Consider the following 23,774-nt stretch of genomic DNA (forward strand, 5'->3'; position numbering starts at 1 on the left):
TTAAACATTTGTCCTCCTTATTTTTGTAGGCTGCTCAGTTCTTAAATTCAGGGAATGTGAGGCACAGACTTCAGTTCTACATTGGAGATCATCTCCTGCCATATAACATGACAGTGTATCAAGCAGTCAGACAGTTCAGTTTACAGGCTGAAGAGGAAAGAGAATCCACAGATGATGAAAGCAACCCATTAGGAAGAACAGGCATTTGGACTAAGACTCACACCATTTGGTAAGTGAAAAGAAAGGGAACATTATTGCTGTTCACATTTGTGCGTAAACCGTCTCTCTCTCTCTCTCTCTCTCACTCTCTCTCACACACACACACACACACACAGACACACGCACACACACACACACACGCACACATACACACACAGACACCATGTAATTTCCTTATTTCTTCTTAGAGAAGTAATTTAGTATATACAGTATATTTGTTGTGTAAATAATAGTTTCTGAATGATCAATCTGGTGACTAAAACATGGAAATGAAGAATATTTTCCAGAAAGTATTACAGTGATTTGTTTGTGTCAGTTGTGTTCCAAACAAAAGCTGGTTTTATCAGTCTGTTCTTTAGCCACCTTAAAGCTGAGGGTACTGTTCTCTCAAGCATTAAGGGCACAGATGGCATAAATTAGCTCACTAATTAGCCGATAGTTTTAACTGAGCATATATTTGTTAGTGGAAGAAGAAGAGGCTGTCCATGACTTGTCGTAAAATAATGTGTTTGAACTCTAAATTAGCAAGTGATAACTTTGCAGAGAAGTATTGTAAAATATTTACTTCAGAAGTGTCTGAATCGGACCCTAATGACCAAAATACAGCCATATGTAAAGGCCTGTAGTTACTCTGCTTATGGTGTGGGGGAAGGAGGAATACAATTCTCACCATCAAGGGAAATGGTGAACCTTGCAATGCTGTGCCAAAGGAATTGGCAGTCCCCCCTTGAGTTGTGCTTCTGTGCAGCAAAAAATTGGGAAAACAACTGCAGATTTATTGTGTAATGTGCAACTTGGTCCAAAGTCTACCATTTTACGTTTTCTTTTATGATTTTGATTTTACAGGCATGTGTTTGGTTTTGGATTGACACACCTTTTCTTTGTGTTCAGATTTGTCACAAGGCAGAACTATTGTTCCTGTACTAGGTTCCACTGTCTGGTCAGTAAGTCATAGCAAGATTTTTCTTTTTAGGTACAAACCTGTGCGAGAAGATGAGGATAGTAATAAAGATTGTGTTGGTGGGAAGAGAGGAAGGGCACAAACTGCTCCTACGAAAACATCCCCGAGAAATGCAAAAAAACATGATGAATTGTGGCATGGTAAGCATTTTGGTAATTGTATAAATTTGCATAATTTCTAAAGTATATTAATTACATTGCAACTTGATTGACATCCTGCCTATGAACTAGAATATTACGTAAAAATAAGAAAAAATTAATTAAATAATTTGTCTCTTTTTAGATGGAATATGTCCATCCATCTCAAATCCTTTGGAAGTTTATCTTATATCTTCATCCCCTGAAAATATAACATTTGAAGATCCTTCGTTAGATGTTGTTATACTTTTGAGAGTTTTGCATGCTATCAGTCGTTACTGGTATTACCTGTATGATGTGAGTATACATATTGTTTGGTGCCTTAGGAACTGTTTTGATCCTTGGTTAGGTTTCTCTACATAACTTCCAATCAAGACAGAATGCATTGATGCATCTTAAACACATTTTACCTGTTCCCTTAAGTTCATTGGTGGAATGTAACACCTTTAATGTTTGGGAAGATGTAGCACTGTCATAAATACTAGTGTTATTGTTTCAGTATAACTTCCCTTGATGACAGATCATGGCAATAATGACCAATGCACAATGTAACAGTTATCCTGATTACTATACTTATCTGTGCAGTACGGCAAAAGTTACAGTTTAAATACTATCCTAAATGTTAACTTCAGTTGATTTGGCATGATGTGTCTGACTTAGTATATCCTATTTAGTACTCTTTGTTATTTAATTGTTTTCCTTTATTTCACTAGAATATATGTGTATATATGTATATTAATAACAGAATTGCTGCTAAAACCAAAAACAGTTTGTTTAGAAGATGATGCACAAAATTGAAAGAATAAAACACTCTAGTTTCAGTCATTCATACCATAAGGATCTTTAAAACATATATATTAAAGCACCAAACATAAACATAATGGAACAGCCATTATAAAAGAGCATTTTCTTTATTAGTACCATCTTAGTGGGTGCACTTTGCTCCCCGCTTCTGCTTAGGCACATCATTGAATTGGATCCAGGATGCCCTTGGATGGAAGTGCTGTGCTCAGTGAAGGTGCCTGTGCTTAATTTTATGTATAACTTGACCTGAAGAGTGTAAGAGCCTTGTTGGTTAAGGGACTATCTAGTTTAATAGTTTAATGTCCTGTTTCCAACAGTTGTGAGCCAGATGTTTCCATGAAAAAAATCAGGGATCAACACAATAGCCTTTCCTAGTCGCTTACCACACAGCTTTGTATTTGAAGGCAAACTGCTCATGAATTTGAGCATCACTTGTATTTGTTGAATACCGTATTTTTCGCTCCATAAGATGCACCTCTCCATAAGATGCACCAAAATTTTAGGAGAAGAAAACAGGAAAAAAATAATCTGTTTTCTTCTCCTAAAAATTGGTGAGCCTTATGGAGAGGTCCGTCTTATGGAACACACCCTAGGACCCTTTGGAGGCTCAACCAGCCCCCCCCCCCCCGAGGCCAGAGGGGGCGAAATCGCCACCTTCTGGGACTCTTCTGAAGCCTCAGAAGAGTCCCAGAAGCTGGCGATTTCGCCCCCTCTGGCCTCCGGGGGGGGCTGGGTGAGCCTCCAAAGGGTCCTAGGGTGTGTTCCAGGACCCTTTAGAGACTCACCCTCCCCTCTGGGGGTCAGAGGGGGCGAAATCGCTGCCTTCTGAGACTCTTTTGAGGCTTTCCAAGCCTCAAGAGTCCCAGAAGCTGGCGATTTCGCCCGCGCTGGCCCCGAGCTGGGGGGGGGGAGCGGTGCAAGGGTCCTGGAAGGCTCTTGCGATGCTCCCCCCTCCCCCCACGGGCCCAGCGTGGAAGCTGGCAATTTCACCCGCGCTGACCCCGTGGGGGTGGGGGAGCGTCGCAAGAGTCCGAGTGAGCCTTCCCGGACCCTTGCGACGGTCCCCCCCATGGGGCCAGCGGGGGCAAAATCACCGCCTTCGCTCCATAAGACGCACAGACTCCCCCCCCCACATTTTTTGGGGGGAAGTGCGTTTTATGGAGCAAAAAATACGGTAAATTGTTAGCTATCATCCCTGAAAAGCTCTTAACTAATACCTAGTTCAACTAAACTTTCAGAGTTACCGTTTCATGCACAGACATGTTGTACACATACAGAACTAGATAGTTGGTCCATCTAGCCAAATGCTGTCTTTTTATTTTTTTTCATTTTATTTAAAACCCACCTTTCTTCTCAATAGGATACAAGGCAACTTACAGTGTTAAATCAAACAATATAAAAACTGGAAAGGAGGGGGGGAAACAACCAAAAACAAAAACCAGCAGTCCACATCTCAGGCAGCCAGTCACAAGAGAAAAGTCTTTGCCTGCCTGTAGAAGGACTAGGCTGACCTTCTGGAGGAGGGAGTTCTATAGCTTGGAAGCAGGAAAAGAGAAAACCCTCTCTTGTATCCTCACCAAACACAAGGTGGTAGGGCAGACAGAATGATTTTCCCAATGATTTCAAAACCCAGACAGGCTCAAAAATGGAAATGAAGTCTTATAGGCAGCTTGGACCCAGGTCATTGAGAGCTTTATATGTCAAAACTAGCATTTTGAATTGTGCCCAGAAACAGACTGAAAGCCAGTAGAGCTGTTGTAACAGGGGAGTTATATGCTCCCTATACCTGGCTCCAGTTAACAGGCTGGCTGTAGCGTTTTGAATCAAACAAAGTTTCTGAACACTTTCTAGAGCCAGTCCTGAATAGTGCACATGTCTACTCTGACCAAGAGCAGCTCTCCCTAGACCTTACATAAATACTGCTTTCCTTTCCTTCCTATCATAAACCATGACTTCACACTGGTGCATGCATGAGGCAAACGTGAGTTGTCTTATCACCATGGTTTGCAAATTCCTTTCAAGGCATGGTTTCCATATATCTAATCTATGGGGGAAACCAATAGCTTGGGCTCAGCGTGACTTAAAGCACTTCCATACTGTACCTGCATTATTGTTAATCCTGGGAAGGGAAAGAGATACAGTCTGGAGTGGGAATGGGAACAGTCATATTTGTGTCCATTAGCTGTTGATCCCGTGAGCCCTGATCTGAAGGGAGGCAATGTTACATTTATTTCCTTCTAGTGTCAGGATGAGCGAAATGATAAAAAGCTTTCTAGTAGATGGGTTCTTCTAAATAGAAATAATTTGCTCTCTGATGTTGTAGAATGCAAGCTGTAAAGAGATTATTCCAACCACAGAATTCATCAACAGTAAACTTACAGCAAAAGCTAACAGACAGCTTCAAGATCCTTTGGTGATAATGACAGGAAACATACCAACATGGCTGACAGAGCTTGGAAAATCATGGTATGGACATTTGTCTTCAGATTGGAGTATAAATTATTGTAGTGTTGTGGAAATTTTAGTGAGAATTTCTTATTTCCCAAGGCCCCAAAGTTATAAAATGGGGATGCACCATCTTTTTGGGCCTGAGGGTTATAGTAGGTATGTGCTGTGGAAGCCCACACTCATGCATGTGTGTATGTGTGCATACTCATACACATTTATGTGCACTCACACATTAGCAGTGATTGGTGGCTGTTAGAGATGCTTGATAAGAATTTAGGATAAGGTCTACTTGCAGTTTCAGGAAGTGTTACCATAGGCCAGTTTTAATGGCTTCCCCTTATCTTTTAAAAATTATCTTGTTCATCTGTGCATTTAATGGCCCTTAATTGTTTACCTGTGTGTTTAATGGCCTCTAAGATAATGGAGTATTTTTCTGTGTTCGCTGTTTATTTTTATAATGTAATTTGATTTTTGTCATTACCTGCCCTGAGAATTTGTACTCTAAGATAGAATATATATATATATTTAAATGAAAAATGCTTTGCAAGTTTCTGATTATTTATTGTAATCACATTAAGCCTTATTTGACTGCCAGACAATACACTTGTAGCATAAAATTGGTTTCTTTTTACAGCCCATTTTTCTTTCCATTTGACACACGGCAAATGCTGTTTTATGTAACTGCATTTGACCGAGATCGAGCCATGCAGAGATTGCTGGACACTAATCCAGAAATCAACCAGTCTGATTCTCAGGACAGCAGAGTGGCACCACGACTGGATAGGAAGAAGGTGACTATATTGGGATGGGACTGGGTAGGAACACTCTCTCGCAACTGGTGCAAGATTTTGAATAGAAATCCAGAACAAAACGATGCTACATTTAGCAAGAAGATGGTTAGAACAGGTGTATCTTAGGTCAAATTATTGGACTAACTGTATAATAAGTATCTAATTGCAGTTTGTGCCCTAAATTCAAGCTGAGCAGAATCACTTAAAGCTCTTCATAGCAACAGTTACAGAAGCCATTTAGGAAGCACTGCATGGATAGAGAGTAGCCTCCTCCTTCCCAAAGGGATTATATTTAATCCTATACTTTGCGCTGTAGTCAGAATTATGAAAGTTGAGTTTCTCTTCTGACATGGTTTTTGTAAGTCAACACAAAATACTAAAGACATTTAGTACAGTAAGAGAAGTTCCCACTTGATTTAGGCAAATGCAAGTACAGCATGGTGGCCAACTGCCTCTAATGTAACTATAGCGGGTCAGTGATTAACTTACTGCATTTGTATTCCCACCTTTGCTTTCAGTGTTACAGCTGAGTGTTAAGGCTGGAAAAAAATTGTCTTTTGCTTTTACATGCAGCGTACTGTGAACAGAGATGAACTATTGAAACAAGCTGAGTCAGTAATGCAAGACTTGGGCAGTTCAAGGGCTATGTTGGAAATCCAGTATGAGAATGAAGTAAGTACAGACTAGTACAGAGTCTCTGCATGAATTAATAATCGTTTGTCTTCCAGTTTCAAGAATAGTAAGTAGCCATCAGTGTGTTTCTGTTCTAACTTTTAGTCAGGTACAGTGCTATCAAAGTGTCTGTATTTCTAAATCATTAAGCTTCTGCTTTCTGTCTTCTGTTTACTAATCAGGAATAGCTCTCATTAAACTGACTGAGACAGCTAGCAGTGGCAGCTGTTACATTCGAAGCCCTTGGCAATTGTTTTCACATGGGAAACAGCTATGTGTACCATATAGCAGTGGTCCCCAACCTTGGGCCTCCAGATGTTCTTGGACTACAACTCCCAGGAGCCTACACCACCACCTCTTCTGGCCAGGATTTCTGGGAGCTGAAGTCCAAGAACATCTGGAGGCCCAAGGTTGGGAACCACTGCCATATAGCCTACCCTGAGTCCCATAAACTGGCTTTCTGCCTTCAGGTGTGTCAGAGAAGCTGTTGCAAGAGTTAAAGTAACATTCTGCTATTTCTATAAATGAAATTGAGTTGGGGGAAGCAGCTTGCCCTTCCTGTCGGACAAGCAAAAAAAATGCCTTGGCTACCATTGGGACAGCTGGACTTACTTGGATAGAAAGCTGTGTTGTTTAGTCGTGAAATCATGTCCGACTCTTCGTGACCCCATGCAGTGGTTCTTAACCTTTGTTACTCAGGTGTTTTTGAACTGCAACTCCCAGAAACCCCAGCCAGCAGAGCTGATGGAAGGCTTCTGGGAGTTGCAGTCCAAAAAAAATCTGAGTAACAAAGATTAAGAACCAGTGGACTAGAGCACGCGAGGCCCTCCTGTCTTCCACTGCCTTTCTGCGTTTGGTCAAATTCATGTTGGTAGCTTCGATGACACACTGTCCAACCATCTCATCCTCTGTTGTCCCCTTCTCCTCTTGCCTTCACACTATCCAAACAGCAGGGACTTTTCCAGGGAATGTATTGAAGCCTCAGATTCAGGATTTGTCCTTCCAGTGAGCACTCAGGGTTGATTACCTTCAAAATGGATAAGTTTGTTCTCCTTGCAGTCCAGGGGACTCTCAAGAGTCTCCTCCAGCACCATAATTCAAAAGCATCAATTCTTCGGTGGTCAGCCTTCCTTATGGTCCAGCTCTCACTTCCATACATCGCTACTGGAAAAACAGTAACTTTGACTATGCGGACCTTTGTCGGCAAGGTGATGTCTCTGCTTTTTAAGATGCTGTCAAGATTTGTCATTGCTTTCCTCCCAAGAAGCAGGCGTCTTTTAATTTTGTGGCTGCTGTCCCCATCTGCAGTGATCATGGAGCCCAAGAAGTTAAAATCGGTCACTGCCTCCATCTCTTCCCCTTCTATTTGCCAGGAGGTGATGGGACCAGTGGCTATGATCTTATTTTTTTGATGTTGAGCTTCAGACCATTTTTTGCACTCTCCTCTTTCACCCTCATTAAGAGGTTCTTTAATTCCTCCTCACTTTCTGCCATCAGAGTGGTATCATCTGCATATCTGAGATTGCTGATATATCTTCCGGCAATCTTAATTCTGGTTTGGGATTCCTCCAGTCCAGCCTTTCACATGATGTATTCTGCATATAAGTTAAATCAGCAGGGAGACAATATGCAGCCTTGTCATACTCCTTTCCCAATTTTGAACCATTCAGTTGTTCTATATCCAGTTCTAACTGTTGCTTCCTGTCCCACATAAAGATTTCTCAGGAGATAGATAAGGTGGTCAGGCACTCCCATTTCTTTAGGAACTTGGCATAGTTTGCTGTGGTCCACACAGTCAAAGTCTTTTGCGTAGTCAATGAAGCAGAAGTAGATGTTTTTCTGGAACTCTCTGGCTTTCTCCATAATCCAGTGCATGTTAACACACTGTATTATGAATAATATAATATAATTATAACCCAGAACACATGTGTGTGAATCACAGAAACCCTGGAGAAGAAGGAATCTTTTTCAAATGAAGTGAAGTTCATCAAACTCAGAGCTGTAAAAATTTGTCAAAATTTCATGAAAGTGGCTCCAAAGAATAGGTAGTTGAGGCTATTCTTGTGGGGGCAGTTCATCAAGGTTGCAGATTTCATTTCTAAAAAGCAGACCTAAAGAGCGTATCAGCATTATCCATTTGTTGAATTTTATTTAAAAAAATATTATAATGGAGACTCCTTGTTAAAGGCATTCTTAAAGTTCATTACTAACATTTATGTGTAATATTTTTTGCTGCAGTGTTTCCTGTATATTTTTAATACCTGACAATGTTATTCCTGTCTCAATAGGTTGGTACAGGTTTAGGACCTACACTGGAGTTTTATGCACTTGTATCTCAGGAACTACAGAGAGCAGACTTGGGCCTGTGGAGAGGTGAAGAGGTTACTCTTGCCAATCCTAAAGGTAAGCAGGATAACAGCCTTAAACGGACTACGAGTGAAGTATTAAGCTCTGCTGTCTCTTGCTGAAGGATGGGGGGGGCACTTCAGCCCACTTTATAGCAAAGCAAAAAAAAAAAGTGTGCTGCTTATATACCACGCCATAGTGCTTAAAGCACTCTCTGGGTGGTTTACAAGTTATACATTGCCCCCCCCCCAGGAGATGAATACTCATTTTACCAACCTTAGAAGAAGTGGGTTGAGGTGATGGGCAACCTCAGAAGGATGGAAGACTGAGTCAACCTTGAGCCAGCTACCTGGGATTGAAGCCCAGGTCATGAGTATAGTTTTGGCTGGAGTACAGCAGTTTAACCACTGTGCCATGAGGCTCAGTCACTTGTAGCTCACTGATATAGCTCAGTGATTTTTTTAGTGCTCTACTGAAACCAATGAAGGAGTTGGCAATTCCACCTTCAGACTGACAAAGCGGTAGATGTAAAAATGGTAGATTCAAATCAAATTGAAGCTATCTTGGTCCTTCCTGTGAGGCACTTCTTCTGAGGACTTACCATTGGAGATACCATCATTGGTAGTGAACTTATACTTGCCCTGATCTCTGTGAGGATAAATGAGTTCTCCAGGAAGAATGTGGTGCCCTTTCCTCAGTAGATCTCACCTTTTCCATTGCAAAAGCTTTTCTCCTTTGTCTTAACTGTTCCAGTCAGTAAACCTCAGGACTGGGATTGTTTTCTATGTAAATAATCTTCACAGACATTTTCAGAGTGTGAAATTTTCAAAGCTCATGCTACACTTTGGAAGAAGTTGATATTGCAAATGAAGTTAGTTGCATACAGTCCTACACACTTTATAATTTCATAAGTTGTACTTGGAATGTACAACTTATGAAATTATGGAAAAGGAATGTAAAAACTTGAAAAACATTTAGTATGTCTTTTTGGGAGCCTTGAGTTCAGTTTGTTGGAGGATAATTGTGCTGCAGGTATAGTGGTACCTTGAGAACTTAATCCATATAGGGACTGCATTCTTAAGTCGAAACGTTCTTAAGTCAAAGCACCATTTCCGATAAGAATGCATTGAAAACTGATCAGTGCATTCCGAGGGAAGAAAAAAGGCAAAAAGGCAGGGGAAAGGGCCTGGAAATTTAAATTTCCCACCCTTTCCCCCTGCCTTTCTGCCTCCGGAGGTCTCTGAGGGCTTTCCCCCTGACATTGGAGGAAGCCCTTTGAGACCTCAGAAGGCAAAAAGGCAGGGGGGAAGAAATTTGAATTTCCAGCCCTTCCCCCCTGCCTTTTTGCCTTTGGAGGTCTCAGAGGGCTTCCCCTGATGTTGGGGGGGGGAAGCCCTTTGAGACCTCTGAAGGCGCCGATCACGGCAGCGGGGATCCCCAGGGAGGTCTCCCATGGTGGTGGGCAAGCCCTGGGAGACCCCCTGGGGGTCCCCGCCATGGCAATCGGCACCTTCAACGGTCTTCAAGAGCTTTCCCCCTGACATCAGAGGAACCCTTTGAGACCTCAGAAGGCAAAAAGGCAGGGAGAAAGAGCTGGAAATTCAAATGTCCAGCCCTTTTCCCCTGCCTTTTTTCATTCATAGGTTGAGGCTCCGTTCGCAAGTCAATGCCAATTTTTGTGAACGGATCCATTCGTATGTCAAAATGTTTGTAGGTAGGGATGTCTGTAAGTCAAGGTCCCACTGTATTATGTTCAGTACGGTTTTTGAAAAAAAAGTATCTGCACTATTAGAACATAATTTTCATATTTGCACACCTGTTTGTTTTGTTTGTTTGTTTTTAAACAGGAAGCCAAGAAGGGACCAAATATATACATAATCTTCAAGGCCTGTTTGCACTTCCCTTTGGTAGAACAGCTAAACCTGCTCATATTGCTAAAGTTAAAATGAAGTTCCGTTTTCTGGGAAAACTGATGGCAAAAGCAATCATGGACTTTAGATTGGTAAGAATGGCATTGGTTTTCAATTTCAAGTATGTTCTGCAACACCATATAGTCTTCACATTGAAGTTATGATTTAAGAAGCCTTTGTTTGTTGGACATACTCATAATTAAAGCCATATTCAGAATTAGTACCTTCTGAATCTAGATCAGTAGTTCTTAACGTGGGCGATAATGCCCCCCAGGGGGCGATTTCATTTTTCAGGGGGGCAGTAGAACGAAAAGGGGCGGCGTGGGGGCGCTGGAGCAGAAGGGGGCATTAGGGGGGGCGCTGGAGCAAGTCAAACGTGTGAAGATGGCTGCAGCCTTTTTACAATGTGCATGAATATATATTTTCCTCCAATCTTAATTTAGTTTCAGAGTTTTCGTCTTGAAATTTTTAGTTCCTGCATTGCGATTTGTTTTTATGCCCTTTTTATATTTCTTTTTGAGTCTTAAAATTCGCTTGCAACTAAATCATTAAATGTTACTTTTTGGGGGCATTTCATTTTCTTGGAATTGAATTTTGTTTTCAGGGGTCATTGGATTTAAGTGTCTTAAATAAATAAATAAATAGATGATAGATAGATAAGATAAGATATCATCACCGCGGGGAGGGGGGCGATGATAACTTCCTCAATGGCTCAAGGGGGCGTTTCTTTCAAAAAGGTTAAGAACCACTGATCTAGATGATTAACATTAATTTTAGAAGTAGGAAAAACACAGTGTTGTCTTTTTTGGTAGTTATTGTTGAGGACAGAAGAGAGATTTACCCATTTTCTTAAATGTTATTTTGCATTTAAGGGAAATTGTGCTTTTTCTTTTAGGTGGATCTTCCCCTTGGCCTTCCTTTTTACAAATGGATGCTACGACAAGAAACATCTTTGACATCTCATGACTTGTTCAGTATTGATCCTGTAGTCGCCAGATCAGTGTACCATCTTGAAGAAATTGTGAGGCAGAAGAAAAGACTTGAACAGGATAAAACTCAGGTAAGTTTAATTACACAGTAGGAAATGTCTCTTGAGCAAATAAAGCCTGAATTTTGTCTGGAAGCAAAAATGATGGAACTGAGACTATCATACTGTAGGCACATTATGAGAAGGCAAAACTTGCTTGAAAAGATAGTAATGCTAGGAAAAGTTGAAAGCAGCAGGAAAAGAGGAGGACGAAATATAGATTGACTCTATAAAGAAAAGCCACAGCCTTGAGTTTCGAAGAGCAGAGCAGGGCATAGGACATTTTGGAAGTCACTCATTCGTAGGATCGCGGTAAGTTGGAGGCAGTTTGATGTAACAACAGGAAATGTTAGTCCTTTTTTCTGTGGTAGCTAGAACTGTGACAACTCTTAACAGCGGACACTAATCATAACCTAAATAGCGGACAGGAGTAACAAAAAGAAGCGGCAAGCATACTTGAAATTATACGTAGTGAAGCAATGGCTTTGTATGCAATAGATTTTTTCATACTCAAGGCTTGATGGAATATTGTTGCACTGACAGAACTGCCTTGTAAAGTATATTTTGATTATAATGCCCTAGTTCAGGCTTAACTGGAAACTGTAACATTCATATTTAATGTTCAGAATGTTCTCTAAGGTTAGTTTTAATGCACTTGCTCCTCCCCCTCCAGCATGGCTGTGACATGATCAGAACCTTCTGCCATTTTTCATTGACCATAGTTTAATGTTTTGACTGAACTTTACCTTTTGGTTAAGCTTAACTGTAGTTAGAAGAAACAAGATGGTTTCATAAATTTTGGTGTGTTTGTTTGTTTTGTTCACATATATTGGCTGAATTTTTTTTGTTCAGCATAGTAAGTTACAACTAGAGTAGGCTCACTAAATCAGTGGGTATTTGGAGAGTCAGATTTTCTGTAAGTGCCATTGATTCAATGATCCTACTCTTAATTGGGACTTTCTATTCTAACAAACAGGATTTTAGCCACAAATTCTTCTGCACAGTGCAGACCTGATTATCTGTTGTTAAGATTAACCTCAGTCTCTCGGGTTCACAGTAAGCTATAGTTAATCTAAACTGGAACAGAGATTCTGAATTACATGCGGTAGTTTCAAGAAAGAGGAAGTGCCCAAAACTTGAGTCATATAATCCTGAACTATGTGTTATGTTCCAACTAGCCCAGAGTTTTCTGTTGCATTATTAAGCCTCCATGAACTTTGCACTTGTGCAGTCCCTGTTTTGCAAACCAGAAGTGAGATTTCCCTATGATAAACCTCAACCTGGGAACTGGCTTGCTTGAACTAAAGTGTTGTTCAAGTGAAATGGCCAAAATCAAATTGTAGCTTCAGCATTTGGCTTGTTTGCAGTCATAGTTTAAACAAATACATTTTTGAACTTCGATGTATCAGGAAATCATGACTAGTTGGCTCTAGCTACCGAAGAATCTGAATTGATGGCTGATTTCCATGTTCTGTATCCAGCAGAAATCAATGGTGGAGATTGTGCTTTTTGGCAGCCCTTTGATTAACGGCCATTATTCTCTGCTGTTAAAATTGTGGCTCTTGCCATTCATTGAAAGCATGAGGTCTTTTCTTTGTCCTTTTACTGAACTGAATAATTCTGGAATGAAATTTCTGATTTTCTACCTTCCCCCAGAAGGTGGGGAACACATTTGGTGGAACACATTTAATCCTGTAATTTGTGTTCCCAAAGGAAAACATTGATCAGCACACCAACAATAATATGCCTTCAAAAAGAGGCTTAAATAGCAATTACTTCTCTTTTATGAATAGGTGTGGTTTCCTTAGAGGGGTAGATAAATATCTGGAGAAGTTGACCTGTTTTCTATTCTGTGGCTGAGATTTTCCTATTGACTAATTGTTTTGCTGTTTGTATAGCAACTTTTTAAAAAAGTTTCTCCTACCTTAATTGTCCAGTAAAGGCAGAATATTTTTAATTTTTATGTCTATATAATTCAGTGTTTCAGAAAGTAGGAAAATTCCCAACGGAAAAAACTTTATGGTTGTTGTGGTTTTTTTCAGGTTCTTTGGCCGTGTTCTGAAGGTTGTTCTTCCTGACATTTCGCCAGTCTCTGTGGTAGACATGGACAGAGTTCCTACTCCAGTCCTCTGAAGATGCCAGCCACAGAGACTGGTGAAACGTTAGGAAGAACAACCTTCAGAACACGGCCAAAGAGCCCAAAAAACCCACAACAACCATTAGATCCTGTCCGTGAAAGCCTTCGCAAATACAAAAAAAAGCTTTAGTTTAAAGCAAAATTGATTGAAGCTATACACTCAGAAGCAAAGCAGTTCAATCCACAGATCAGCCCCCACCCACATTAAAATATTGGCACAATAATTCCTCTTTCTCGTACCTTGATTTTCACCCAAATTAGTAAGGTTTTTAATTCCTGAAAGAGAATGTAAGCCCCTAGATTAACCTTGCCTTTCTCCTTAAGGGCCACTTACATCATTAAAATACATTATTTAAAGCTTGCTTGCTTGCTTCATTCGTTCATTTATAATATTTTAACCCACCTGTCTTCTTAAAAAGGACCCAAGGCAGCTTGCAACAATAAGTATACAAATACTAAAAAAAAGACATACCACATTAAAAGATGGTGAACAGAAGCAACATCAAAACTCATTCTAAGCAGTAAGGAACAACAATCCATTTAGAAACCCTACTCAGGCAACCCATCATTAAGGGAAAGCTTACCTGAAGAGAAAGGTCTTTGCCTGATTGCAGAAGGACAGCAAAGATGGGACCAGCCTGTTATTTTGTGGGAGCGAGTTCCAGAATCTAGCTGCAGCAACAAAGAAGGCCCTCTTCCGTGTACCCACCATATGCACCTGTGAAGGTGGTAGGACTGAGAGAAAGCCAGATAAACACAGTAAAACTTTATCGCCTAAAATAAGGATCATTTGATCTGGACTATGTAGCTTTGGATAGGATTGTGTCATTTCAGCTGTTCCACACCACTAGTGATGTGCTGCAGAGGGACTGAGGTGTAGAATAGGATTATGCAATAATAATTACATTGTTGGGTGGACATTAATGTATATAAAGATGCCACAATGTGCCCATAGTTTAAGGTAGATGGGTTGACGTGGCCTGAATCTCTTTGCTGTTGGTAGCTTCAACCAGAACTTTCTTCTTTAAACTGCAGAGACATCTTTATGGCAATCAGTTTAAAAAGCAGAAGCTTTTATTCTCTTCTGGTATGTGAAAATAGAGGTAGGCAGCATATAAACTGTAGAAGAAATCAGTTCCATTATAGTAGGAAACAATACCTTCCCATTTTGTTTTATCTAGATCAGATGATTTTCACAGCTTTGTGTATATATATGTCCTTTCTTTCATAAAGGTCCAGTATGCTTTGTTTCCATGCTTGACATTTAGTGAAGTCTGTCAGTTGTTCAGATTCATAGGAATCTTGTGTCCTACATGTATGAGAAAAGAATGTTGAAGGTATCTTAGTCTTCCTGAATCCTTTAGATATCTTTGGGTTGGACATGTGGAGCAGGCGATGCTACGTAAAGAAAACTTAATATCTACAAAACTGAGAGCTTATTTCACAACACATTGACTGACTGACTGACTGACTTACTGCCCTCATTAGTGCACCGTACCATTCTGAGTGGTTCACAACATGATAAAATAAACACGCTATATGCCAATAAATGTATAACAAAACAATGAAAAGATTTAAAACAGTCAAAAAATTAAAACCAGTGGCATCAAAAGCACATTAGCTGTACAAGAGCAGAGCAAGTGGCATGACATCAAGCAGCGTCATTGTGAAAGGCCTTCCTAAAAGCAGTGTTTTGAGCCGCCTTCTAAACTTCAGCATGGAGAGACCAGGCATAACTCCATCAGGAGCTGGTTCCACAGAGTTGGTGCCCCTGCAAAGAAGGTCTGACCCCTCATAGAAAACTTCTGGGCCTCCTGCTTAGAAGGGTCCGTTGGGTCAGGCAAATGACATTGGTGAGAGACGCTGTGACAAGTAACTTGGTCCCAACCTGTGTAGGACTTTATATGTGAGCATCAAAAGCTAATACAAAAGTCTAAATGTAAAATTTTCTGAATAATCACGATTGCCCATGTTTCTTTTCAGACCAAAGAGAGTCTACAGTATGCATTGGAAACCCTGACCATGAATGGTTGTTCGGTAGAAGATCTTGGGCTGGATTTTACGCTACCAGGGTTCCCAAATATAGAACTTAAGAAGGGTGGGAAAGATATACCTGTCACTATCCACAATTTAGAAGAATATCTCAGAGTAAGTAACACAATATTTTTGGAAGGTCTTGGTGGGCACATAAGCATTGTTTTTGTCATAAACTGCAAATTGTGACAGGGTAACAGAAGTCCCATTAACTTTTTAATAAGGTGATGCTGCACTAGACATCTTTTAAATTCCATTTAGATTATTACTCAGCAATGAATATTCTCTGGGTGACTTACAGAATTTTAGAAGAATAAAACTCAATATGTGAAACAATGAAACCTAGCTTGAAAATTATTTCTGTCAGGAAAAAAAACCATAGCAAGCCACTACCAAAAAGGCCCTCTTCCTGGTAGATGTCTACCTCACTTAGTTCAGTTGAAGTACTTAGAGGCAAGGCCATGATTAAGCTCTTAGGGATTGGGTAGGAGAAAGTAATCTTTAGGGTTAAATTGCCAAGTTGATAGGGCTTTAAGGGTTTAAAGCAATACGTTACATTGAGCCTAAAAGTGTACATTGAGCCTAAAAGTTCCTAGCGCTGTGACGGAAAAAATCTTGCAGTATTATACTGGACCAGCTTCAGTATCTGTCATTTTTAAAGGCAGCCTTGTGAACTACACATTGTAATAGTCCAAACAGGAAGTTACCTACTAGAATATGGTAACAGAGATAATAAAATGTTATTTGATAAATGTAAATGCAACCCAAATACATAGCACTTTTTTTTCTAAATAGTACTTATATACTGTATTTTTTGCACCATAAGACTCACTTTTTTCCCACAAAACAGGGGTGTGGAAAGTCTGTGCGTCTTATGGAGCGAAGAAAACAGATTATATTTTCCTGTTTTCTTCTCCTAAAAAATTGGTGCGTCTTATGGAAAGGTGCGTCTTATGGAGCGAAAAATACGGTAGTCTTAATCAGTTGCAATCTTATGTAGAGTGAAATAGCTTAAATGGCACACATGTGTATTACTGGTATGTTTCTGATACTGACTTTATTTTTACTTTGATATTTATAACACTGATGCACCAGTATACACATAGTATAGCAGTTGGTGTGTTCGTTCTTTCTGAAGAAATTGCTAAACCACTTTGATATCACGTAGTGACTAGCTAGTCCTGGGGAACTCGGTGGCTGTGCCTACTTTACTGTTCTTAGGAATTGAAGATGAAAGGTATTGAAAAGAAAATTCTCAACATTTTAGCTGTTTCTTGTGCTACAATTCAAATCTACTTTGCATCCTTTCTCCAAAACCTCGTATTTTTAAAATACTTCTGATATATTAATGAATAGTGTCTTAATTATCATTTTGCATGTGTTTTCTTCTAGCTGGTTATATTTTGGGCACTAAATGAAGGTGTTTCCAGACAATTTGATTCCTTCAGAGATGGATTTGAATCTGTTTTTCCCCTCAGTCACCTTCAGTACTTCTATCCAGAAGAGGTTAGTATGTTTGTACCACATTTCATAACTTGTTATTTGTTTCTGTGTGATCTGAATATAAGGGATTGTAGCTCTGTATATGGTCCATGTATCTCTAATAGTTATAGTTCGACACATTCAAAAATGCTACAGTGTAAAAATTCTTCAAGTGAGGTAATGAAATTTTAAATGAAGTTTACGTTTACCTGTATTGTCCAGATACTCCTGCCTACCAAGGAAATGGAACATAGTGTATATGAGGGTCATATACAGCTTTTACACAGTATTACATTATTTGCTAGGTTGCCATTTTCTTTTGAAATTTATATATTGCATATTTCAGTAATTCTCATGTACAAGATTTTTGATTTAGAGAACTGTGTTTGAAACCAAGTTGATCTACAAAGTAACAGAAGGGTCTGACTTGAAAGATGCTTCAGAAGTTATAACTGGGAGTTAAAAGTATTTGATTTATAGGAACATAGATTAAATTTAGCTGACTTGTTTAGACAGCTGCATGCAGCCCCCAATCCCTTCTCAGCCTTTCACAACCTCCTCATAGACTTCCAGTAGTTCTTGTAGTTGCTTCTGTTACAATAAGCAAGGTAGAAGTGCATTATTCTCAAAGTTGGTATAAAATATTCTGAAATAAATTCTACGGTGAAATGAATGTGATCTCTACCAGCTTTTCATTAATCTTAACAACAAGAGGTTGGGGGGGATAGTGAAGTTTTATTACAATAAGATATAAATTATAGTGAGAAATAATTCTAAGCTCCACCCCCTTTGGGTTTGCAGCCCTTCTGACCTTGCAAAGGTTGCATACACCTAGTTTAGGCCACAGTGCTTCAGCTTATGTACAAGCTGTTTCAAGAGTCACATAATCATTGCGCAACAATAAACTGACTCCTCTCCCCCCAATTCTGTTTCCCTCCATTCCAATCCTTTCTGTCTATGTTGTTAAAGCTGGATCAGTTGCTGTGTGGCAGCAAAACAGATACTTGGGATGCAAAGACATTAATGGAGTGTTGCAGGCCAGATCATGGTTATACACATGACAGGTAATATGAATTATTTGCTAAGTCATGTTGATCAGTAATTAATGAGATGTTTCAAATTTTTGTATTCTTGTCAATAAAATGTATATCCTGCATCAAGCAGGGGGTTGGACTTGATGGCCTTATAGCCTCCTTCCAACTTCACTATTCTGTGATAAAAATAGCTTCATCTGTTCTTTAATGAATATGGCTTTAGGAAGTCTCTAATTAAAGTATTCCTTTTTTTCTCTAACCCCAGTCGTGCTGTAAAGTTCCTGTTTGAAATTCTCAGTAGTTTTGACAGTGAGCAGCAAAGATTATTTCTCCAGTTTGTGACTGGTAGCCCTAGACTGCCAGTAGGAGGTGAGTATTATTACAGTAAGAACTGAAAACATCAGTGCACACATAAAGAGCCACATTTTTGTGTTTCATTCACTATATTTGAATGCAGTCAACCAACTTCAGTTCCACAGTAACACCGTCACTCCATAAACTGGAAACCTTAATAGGCTTTTGAAATACTAATAAATACAAAAGTTTTTATTTAAAATGAAGTAACTTGCAGTTACTGTAGGGACAAGGTGGCACTGTGGGTTAAACTGCAGAAGCCTCTGTGCTGCAAGGTCAGAAGACCACCAGCCGTAGGATCGAATCTATGCAATGGATTGAGCTCTCATCACTTGTCCCAGCTCCTGCCAACGTAGCAGTTCTAAAGCATGCAAAATGGAAGTAGATAAATAGGTACCACCAGGGTGAGAAGGTAATGGCGTTCCGTGTGTAGTCGTGCTGGCCACGTGACCACAGAAACTGTATACGGACAAACTCTAGCTCTACGGCTTGGAAACGAGGATGAGCACCGCCCCCTAGAGTTGGACATGACTGGACTAAATGTCAAGGGGAAACTTTACCTAACTTGCAGTTACTGGAAGTTCTGCACCATTACTTGTATAGAAAGCCTACTAAATTGAGTAGGGCTTATTCCTAAATAAGTATGTGCTGGACTTGCAGCATTTGTGTAATCTATCAGAACATGTAATAGAAGCAAAGCTGCAATAAGTTTCCTAAAGAAATAAAAGAGTTATCATTATAGCTATGCTTTCTTTGTACCTGGGGTAAGTAGCTAATGAGGCAAGTGCCTCCATATTGTATGTTACACAGCTGGTTTTAAACTTGCCATGCTTATATTTTATATAACTAACTGTGGTAGTTAGGAGTCTCAAGTTCTTGGCCATGGGGGGGGAAAGCTAAAAGTGATATATATTCATGCTTGTGTGTATAGAGGAGGTAATGGTTACATATCCTGTTTTTCTGTTTTCCGTTAATGGCTGGAATCCAGTAGCATAGATCACAACTAGAGTAGACATTGGATCAGTGGGAATTTGGTGAGTCAGCCCCTGTAGGTTCCACTGATTCAATGGGGCTACTTTAATTGTGACTGAATGTTGGATTTTAGCCAGGATATAGAAAGGCAAATTCCACAGCTGCTCTGTAATACAGTAATATTATGAAGACCTCTTTCAGGGCTCAATTATTAATAAGATTCTATGTATTAGAAGCACACCATTTATGTCACTCAGTTGACAGTACTTTTGAAGCCAACATGTACCTTTTCTCATGTGAGAACCCAATACCATTTTACTATTAGAAGAGAAGAAGAACAGTTGATTTTGCCTGAAAAATGCAGAAGTGAGCAGGGAGGAGGAGTTCAGCCATCCTGCTGTTGTATTGATCCACTGTAGTGATACAAAAGCAGCATATAGAATGCAGTATTTTTCTTGTTGTGATAGCTTAAGGCTGTTTGAGTTCTCAAACTAAACCTATAGAGCACATTGTTTTTTTCTCTTTTCTTTAGGTTTTAGAAGCTTGAATCCTCCCCTTACAATTGTACGCAAGACATTTGAGTCTACAGAAAATCCAGATGACTTCTTACCTTCCGTAATGACCTGTGTAAACTATCTCAAATTGCCAGACTATTCAAGTATTGAGATAATGCGCGAAAAACTCTTGATAGCTGCAAGAGAAGGGCAGCAGTCATTCCATCTTTCCTGATCACAATGAAAAATGCAATGTCTGCCTGTTACAGCAAAAAGAGAATCATGATTCTTTTCTAAATGTATCATCTGAGTCGAGGAAACGTTACGCCTTGTTGTAGAAAATGGCTTGCAGATTATAAACAAATACACTAGGTTGATATTCATTAAAGGCCCCATGGACTTAAAAGTGATCAGGCCCTAAAGTTGTTGTGACGAGGTTTCTTTAGCAAGTTCTTGTTTTAAATTATCATTTATCGATGAGTGAAGTTTAACTTGCTTTGCTGTGTGAAATTTAAAAAGGGATGTTTTTTCAGGCTGGAACAATAAATGTTGCTGTGCAGTTTAATACTGGGCTGTGTGTATCCATCTAGCCAAGTCTGCAATTTTTTCCTCCCAAAGACAACTTTGTACATAAGTACAGAAATTGAAAACCTGTATTGGCACATCTAGTTTAGTAGACTAGTTCTGTGTACCATCACTTGCCCCTGATCTCCCTCCCTCCCCATGTATTGTCTGATGTGCAATCCACATGGCTCTCTTTGTGTGCAACACTCACAACAATTGTTACATTTTGGACATGGGCATTAACTGTTCCATGTTTTTTCAAATTAAGAAATAATTTAATTTTATTAAATATATTGTCAATTCCGCCTTTGTAAGTAGGTAGAATCTTTCTTATAGCTTAGTTTTAATGTAGTAGTAGGATATATTGGCTACATTCTTTACCAGAAGATACTCTAGAACTGTTCACACAGTGATTTAGGCAATAGCCTCTTAACCAGAGGCTAGGAGGAATTGATCCTTTTTTGTGTAGTTGAAAAACTCAACAACTGATTGGTCTGGCCAATATTTATGGTGTGGCCAGAGCATTTTGAATTGATGTAAAGTTTTTTATATAAAGTCAAATTAGTATTTCCCTTCCCTGTTCAGTCCTTTCTCCTTGTTTTTTAAGTTTATGGGTTTTTTCTGTATTTTTTGTCCCTCTCCTCTGTATTCTCCTACCACTTTGCCCCCCACCCCACCCCCAGCACTGTTGTGGATCAAAACAGTTCAGCATTTCTTTTGACACAGATAAAGCACCTGTAAGCAATGCTCTGTCCAATTTGTTTTATGTGCTGATTTCTCAAATCTGCAATAATTAACTTTATCAGGTTAATGTTTTTACCTGAATATAAATAAAGTTTGCTTCACTTTTTTGTTCATAGTTCTGTACTGTATGCATAAGTTCAATTGTGTAAATTATTCCAATGCAAGTAAATCATCTTAAATCTCCTTGGCTAACTAGCCACCATGTCATGGATGATTTACCATTAAAACAAGAGTTTGCAAGATCTGGTATTCTTTTATTTTCATATGAGTTCAAAAGCAGACAATTCCAAAACATTCCCGAGATGTACATGCTATATAGTTCATCTCTTAATAAAAATCTTACAGATTACTTTATTCAACTTTGAGAAATCAAAATAAACACTTGAGTGCTGTTAAATTTGGATGGATGATCAGGGTCATCTATTAAACCTCAGCAAGTTTTCCTTTTCAGATGAAGAACCTGTAACTACACAATGTATTTCAGTACATGTAACTGACATTCTCTTAATTAATGGGACTGACCATATGGTGCACCACTGAACTGTGATGAGAAGCTGAATGTGAAAATCATTGTACAAAGATCCTGAGCAGTCTGTCAGATTAGACCTGAATGGAAGTGCTTCACAGTGGACATAACATTGGTCATGCAGAACATGGCTAGCATTTCTTAGAAACCTAAAGGCAGTGTTAAAAGTATGGACTGGTATTTAAACATTGTTCTGATAATGCTATCAAACTTGGCACAGAGACTCGTGTTTATAGTGTGTTGATAGCAACTTGTTCTTTTTTTAAGGTTCTATATTTTAAAAAGACTGACTTATGTAAAAATATTTTGTATTAAAATATCATCTGTATTGATATTTTTTTACCATGTTGTCTCCCTACAGAATCTGGCTTTCATTGACTTGTAGTTCTTAAATTTAAATAGTTTATAGTAGCCAACAGGTGCCTGAAAGTCCATGTGGCTTGGGGGGCTGCCGTTTGAGAATAGCAGGTTCTAATGCTCCATGGAACTGTTAAACTATTGACTTAAGCTTGGGAGTGGTTGTAAATGCAGCAAACATGTGTGGTCATTTAACTTGGCACACGAGGGAGGTTACTGTGGCGTTCTGACTGTTTTTAGGATACAGTTACAAACGCTAGTTTGCCAGTGGGTGATGTGGGAGACATTACAGTGCCCTGAATGATACCTCTCTTCAGCTAATAAAGGACTGACCAACACAAACTGCCTTGAAGAGATCAGTGATTCTACATGGACAGTTGTTCATGCTGTTGTCGTTTTACCGATTTTCTGTAGATGGTTGCTGCTGTTCCAGGAGTAAAGGTACCCTAATCTCATTTTAATCTGTAAAGCATAGTGCCTGAAAGCAACTCCTGCAGTGAAGATGGACTTCTTATCCCAACCTATCATTATGATAGACATCTTAATGTCTGCCTAGGACTTCATATATTCAACATCAAGAAAACTTCAGATTCTGCCTAAGTAAAATAAATTCATTATGCAAATAAACCAAATTTATTAGTTGTTTGACATGGTTTGCAAGATAGTGATTCTGCAAATCAGTTTAAGAAATTTGTAACAAATGTGTAACCAGTTTATATACACTGCTAAATTTCAATAGATTGTGTAATTTACTTTCTGTTAGTCAGCAAAAGGCAATAAGCTTATGAAACCTCCTTGTTTTATGGCTTCAGCCAATGCCAACACACTTTATCATGAAACTCCCATTTTTCTCAGCCCCAACCAGCATGGCCAGCGTCAGATAATGGGAATTGTAGTCCTGTAGAGGGCCCCCATTCTGGCTGAAGCAGATAATTTGGAATCTTAGCATCTAGAAATACAATTTCCCACTCCTAATTTAAAGCATCTGTTTGGAAATGTAGTGGCTAGAAAAAGGTTAAAAGATGCCAGATCTTCTAGCAAGATCATGTGTACCCAATATCTGTTTCTGCATGCATAGTATAGCATTTTAACCCACAGATGAATGCCTTATACTTCAGGTAGACATGAAGCTGATTTTTAGAATCCTGTTTGGAGATTATCCAGACCCATCTCACTGCCCATTTATATAATAAGAATAATCTTAGTATTTCAGAGCTGGAAAGGATTCTATGGATCATCAAGTTCAACCCCTGTCAAGGAAGCACAGTGGGGAATCAAATTCATGGTCTCTGGTTCTGTAGTGAGTTACCTAAACCAGTGAATTATCAACAGTTCCTTGTGGAAATCAGATGCTGCACTGTATGGCTCCTTAGGATAATCCAATGACCCCTGACAATGATGTGTCAAAATTTTGATTGAAACTCTATTGCATCGTTTTAAACCCCCTTTAATTGACAATTTTTAATTAAACATTACTGTATTTACAACAATGCTATCACTGATTCTGTGACATCAAGAAGTATTTCCTCATTCTCCTTTTTTCACTATTCATTCACATTTCCTTAAAAGGGACCCCCTCTATAGAATCCTGTTGGGATGTTTCCCCCCATGTTTGTTTTCCACTTGAGGCTTACAAATGGAAGCAACAAGTGTTATCAACATGTTTGTAAGCTGCTGTTATACTAATAAGCAGCATCTCCTTCATTGTGCCATTCTTCAAAAAACCCCATCTGCCTTTTTCTGAATATGATTCATCTCTAT

General features: G+C 39.3%; 1 protein-coding gene across 2 annotated transcripts in view; it reads left to right on the top strand.

Moving 5' to 3' along the window:
• The window catches only part of TRIP12 (thyroid hormone receptor interactor 12), a 120,507-nt gene extending 98,152 nt beyond the window's left edge, over positions 1-22,355 (top strand). For both annotated transcript variants that reach the window (XM_072996016.2, XM_020792609.3), the window contains exons 29-42: positions 30-229; positions 1,193-1,320; positions 1,463-1,614; positions 4,445-4,587; positions 5,204-5,360; positions 5,934-6,032; positions 8,321-8,435; positions 10,226-10,380; positions 11,184-11,348; positions 15,436-15,600; positions 16,879-16,992; positions 17,938-18,032; positions 18,268-18,371; positions 19,861-22,355. In XM_072996016.2, the coding sequence (XP_072852117.1) occupies positions 30-229; positions 1,193-1,320; positions 1,463-1,614; positions 4,445-4,587; positions 5,204-5,360; positions 5,934-6,032; positions 8,321-8,435; positions 10,226-10,380; positions 11,184-11,348; positions 15,436-15,600; positions 16,879-16,992; positions 17,938-18,032; positions 18,268-18,371; positions 19,861-20,057 (1,989 nt within the window). In that variant the 3' untranslated portion in view covers positions 20,058-22,355. The remainder of the gene's footprint in view (positions 1-29; positions 230-1,192; positions 1,321-1,462; positions 1,615-4,444; positions 4,588-5,203; positions 5,361-5,933; positions 6,033-8,320; positions 8,436-10,225; positions 10,381-11,183; positions 11,349-15,435; positions 15,601-16,878; positions 16,993-17,937; positions 18,033-18,267; positions 18,372-19,860) is intronic.
• Positions 22,356-23,774: the final 1,419 nt, after the last annotated feature.

Source organism: Pogona vitticeps, chromosome 3 (assembly GCF_051106095.1).
Source record: "Pogona vitticeps strain Pit_001003342236 chromosome 3, PviZW2.1, whole genome shotgun sequence".
NCBI classification, from domain to species: Eukaryota; Metazoa; Chordata; class Lepidosauria; order Squamata; family Agamidae; genus Pogona; species Pogona vitticeps.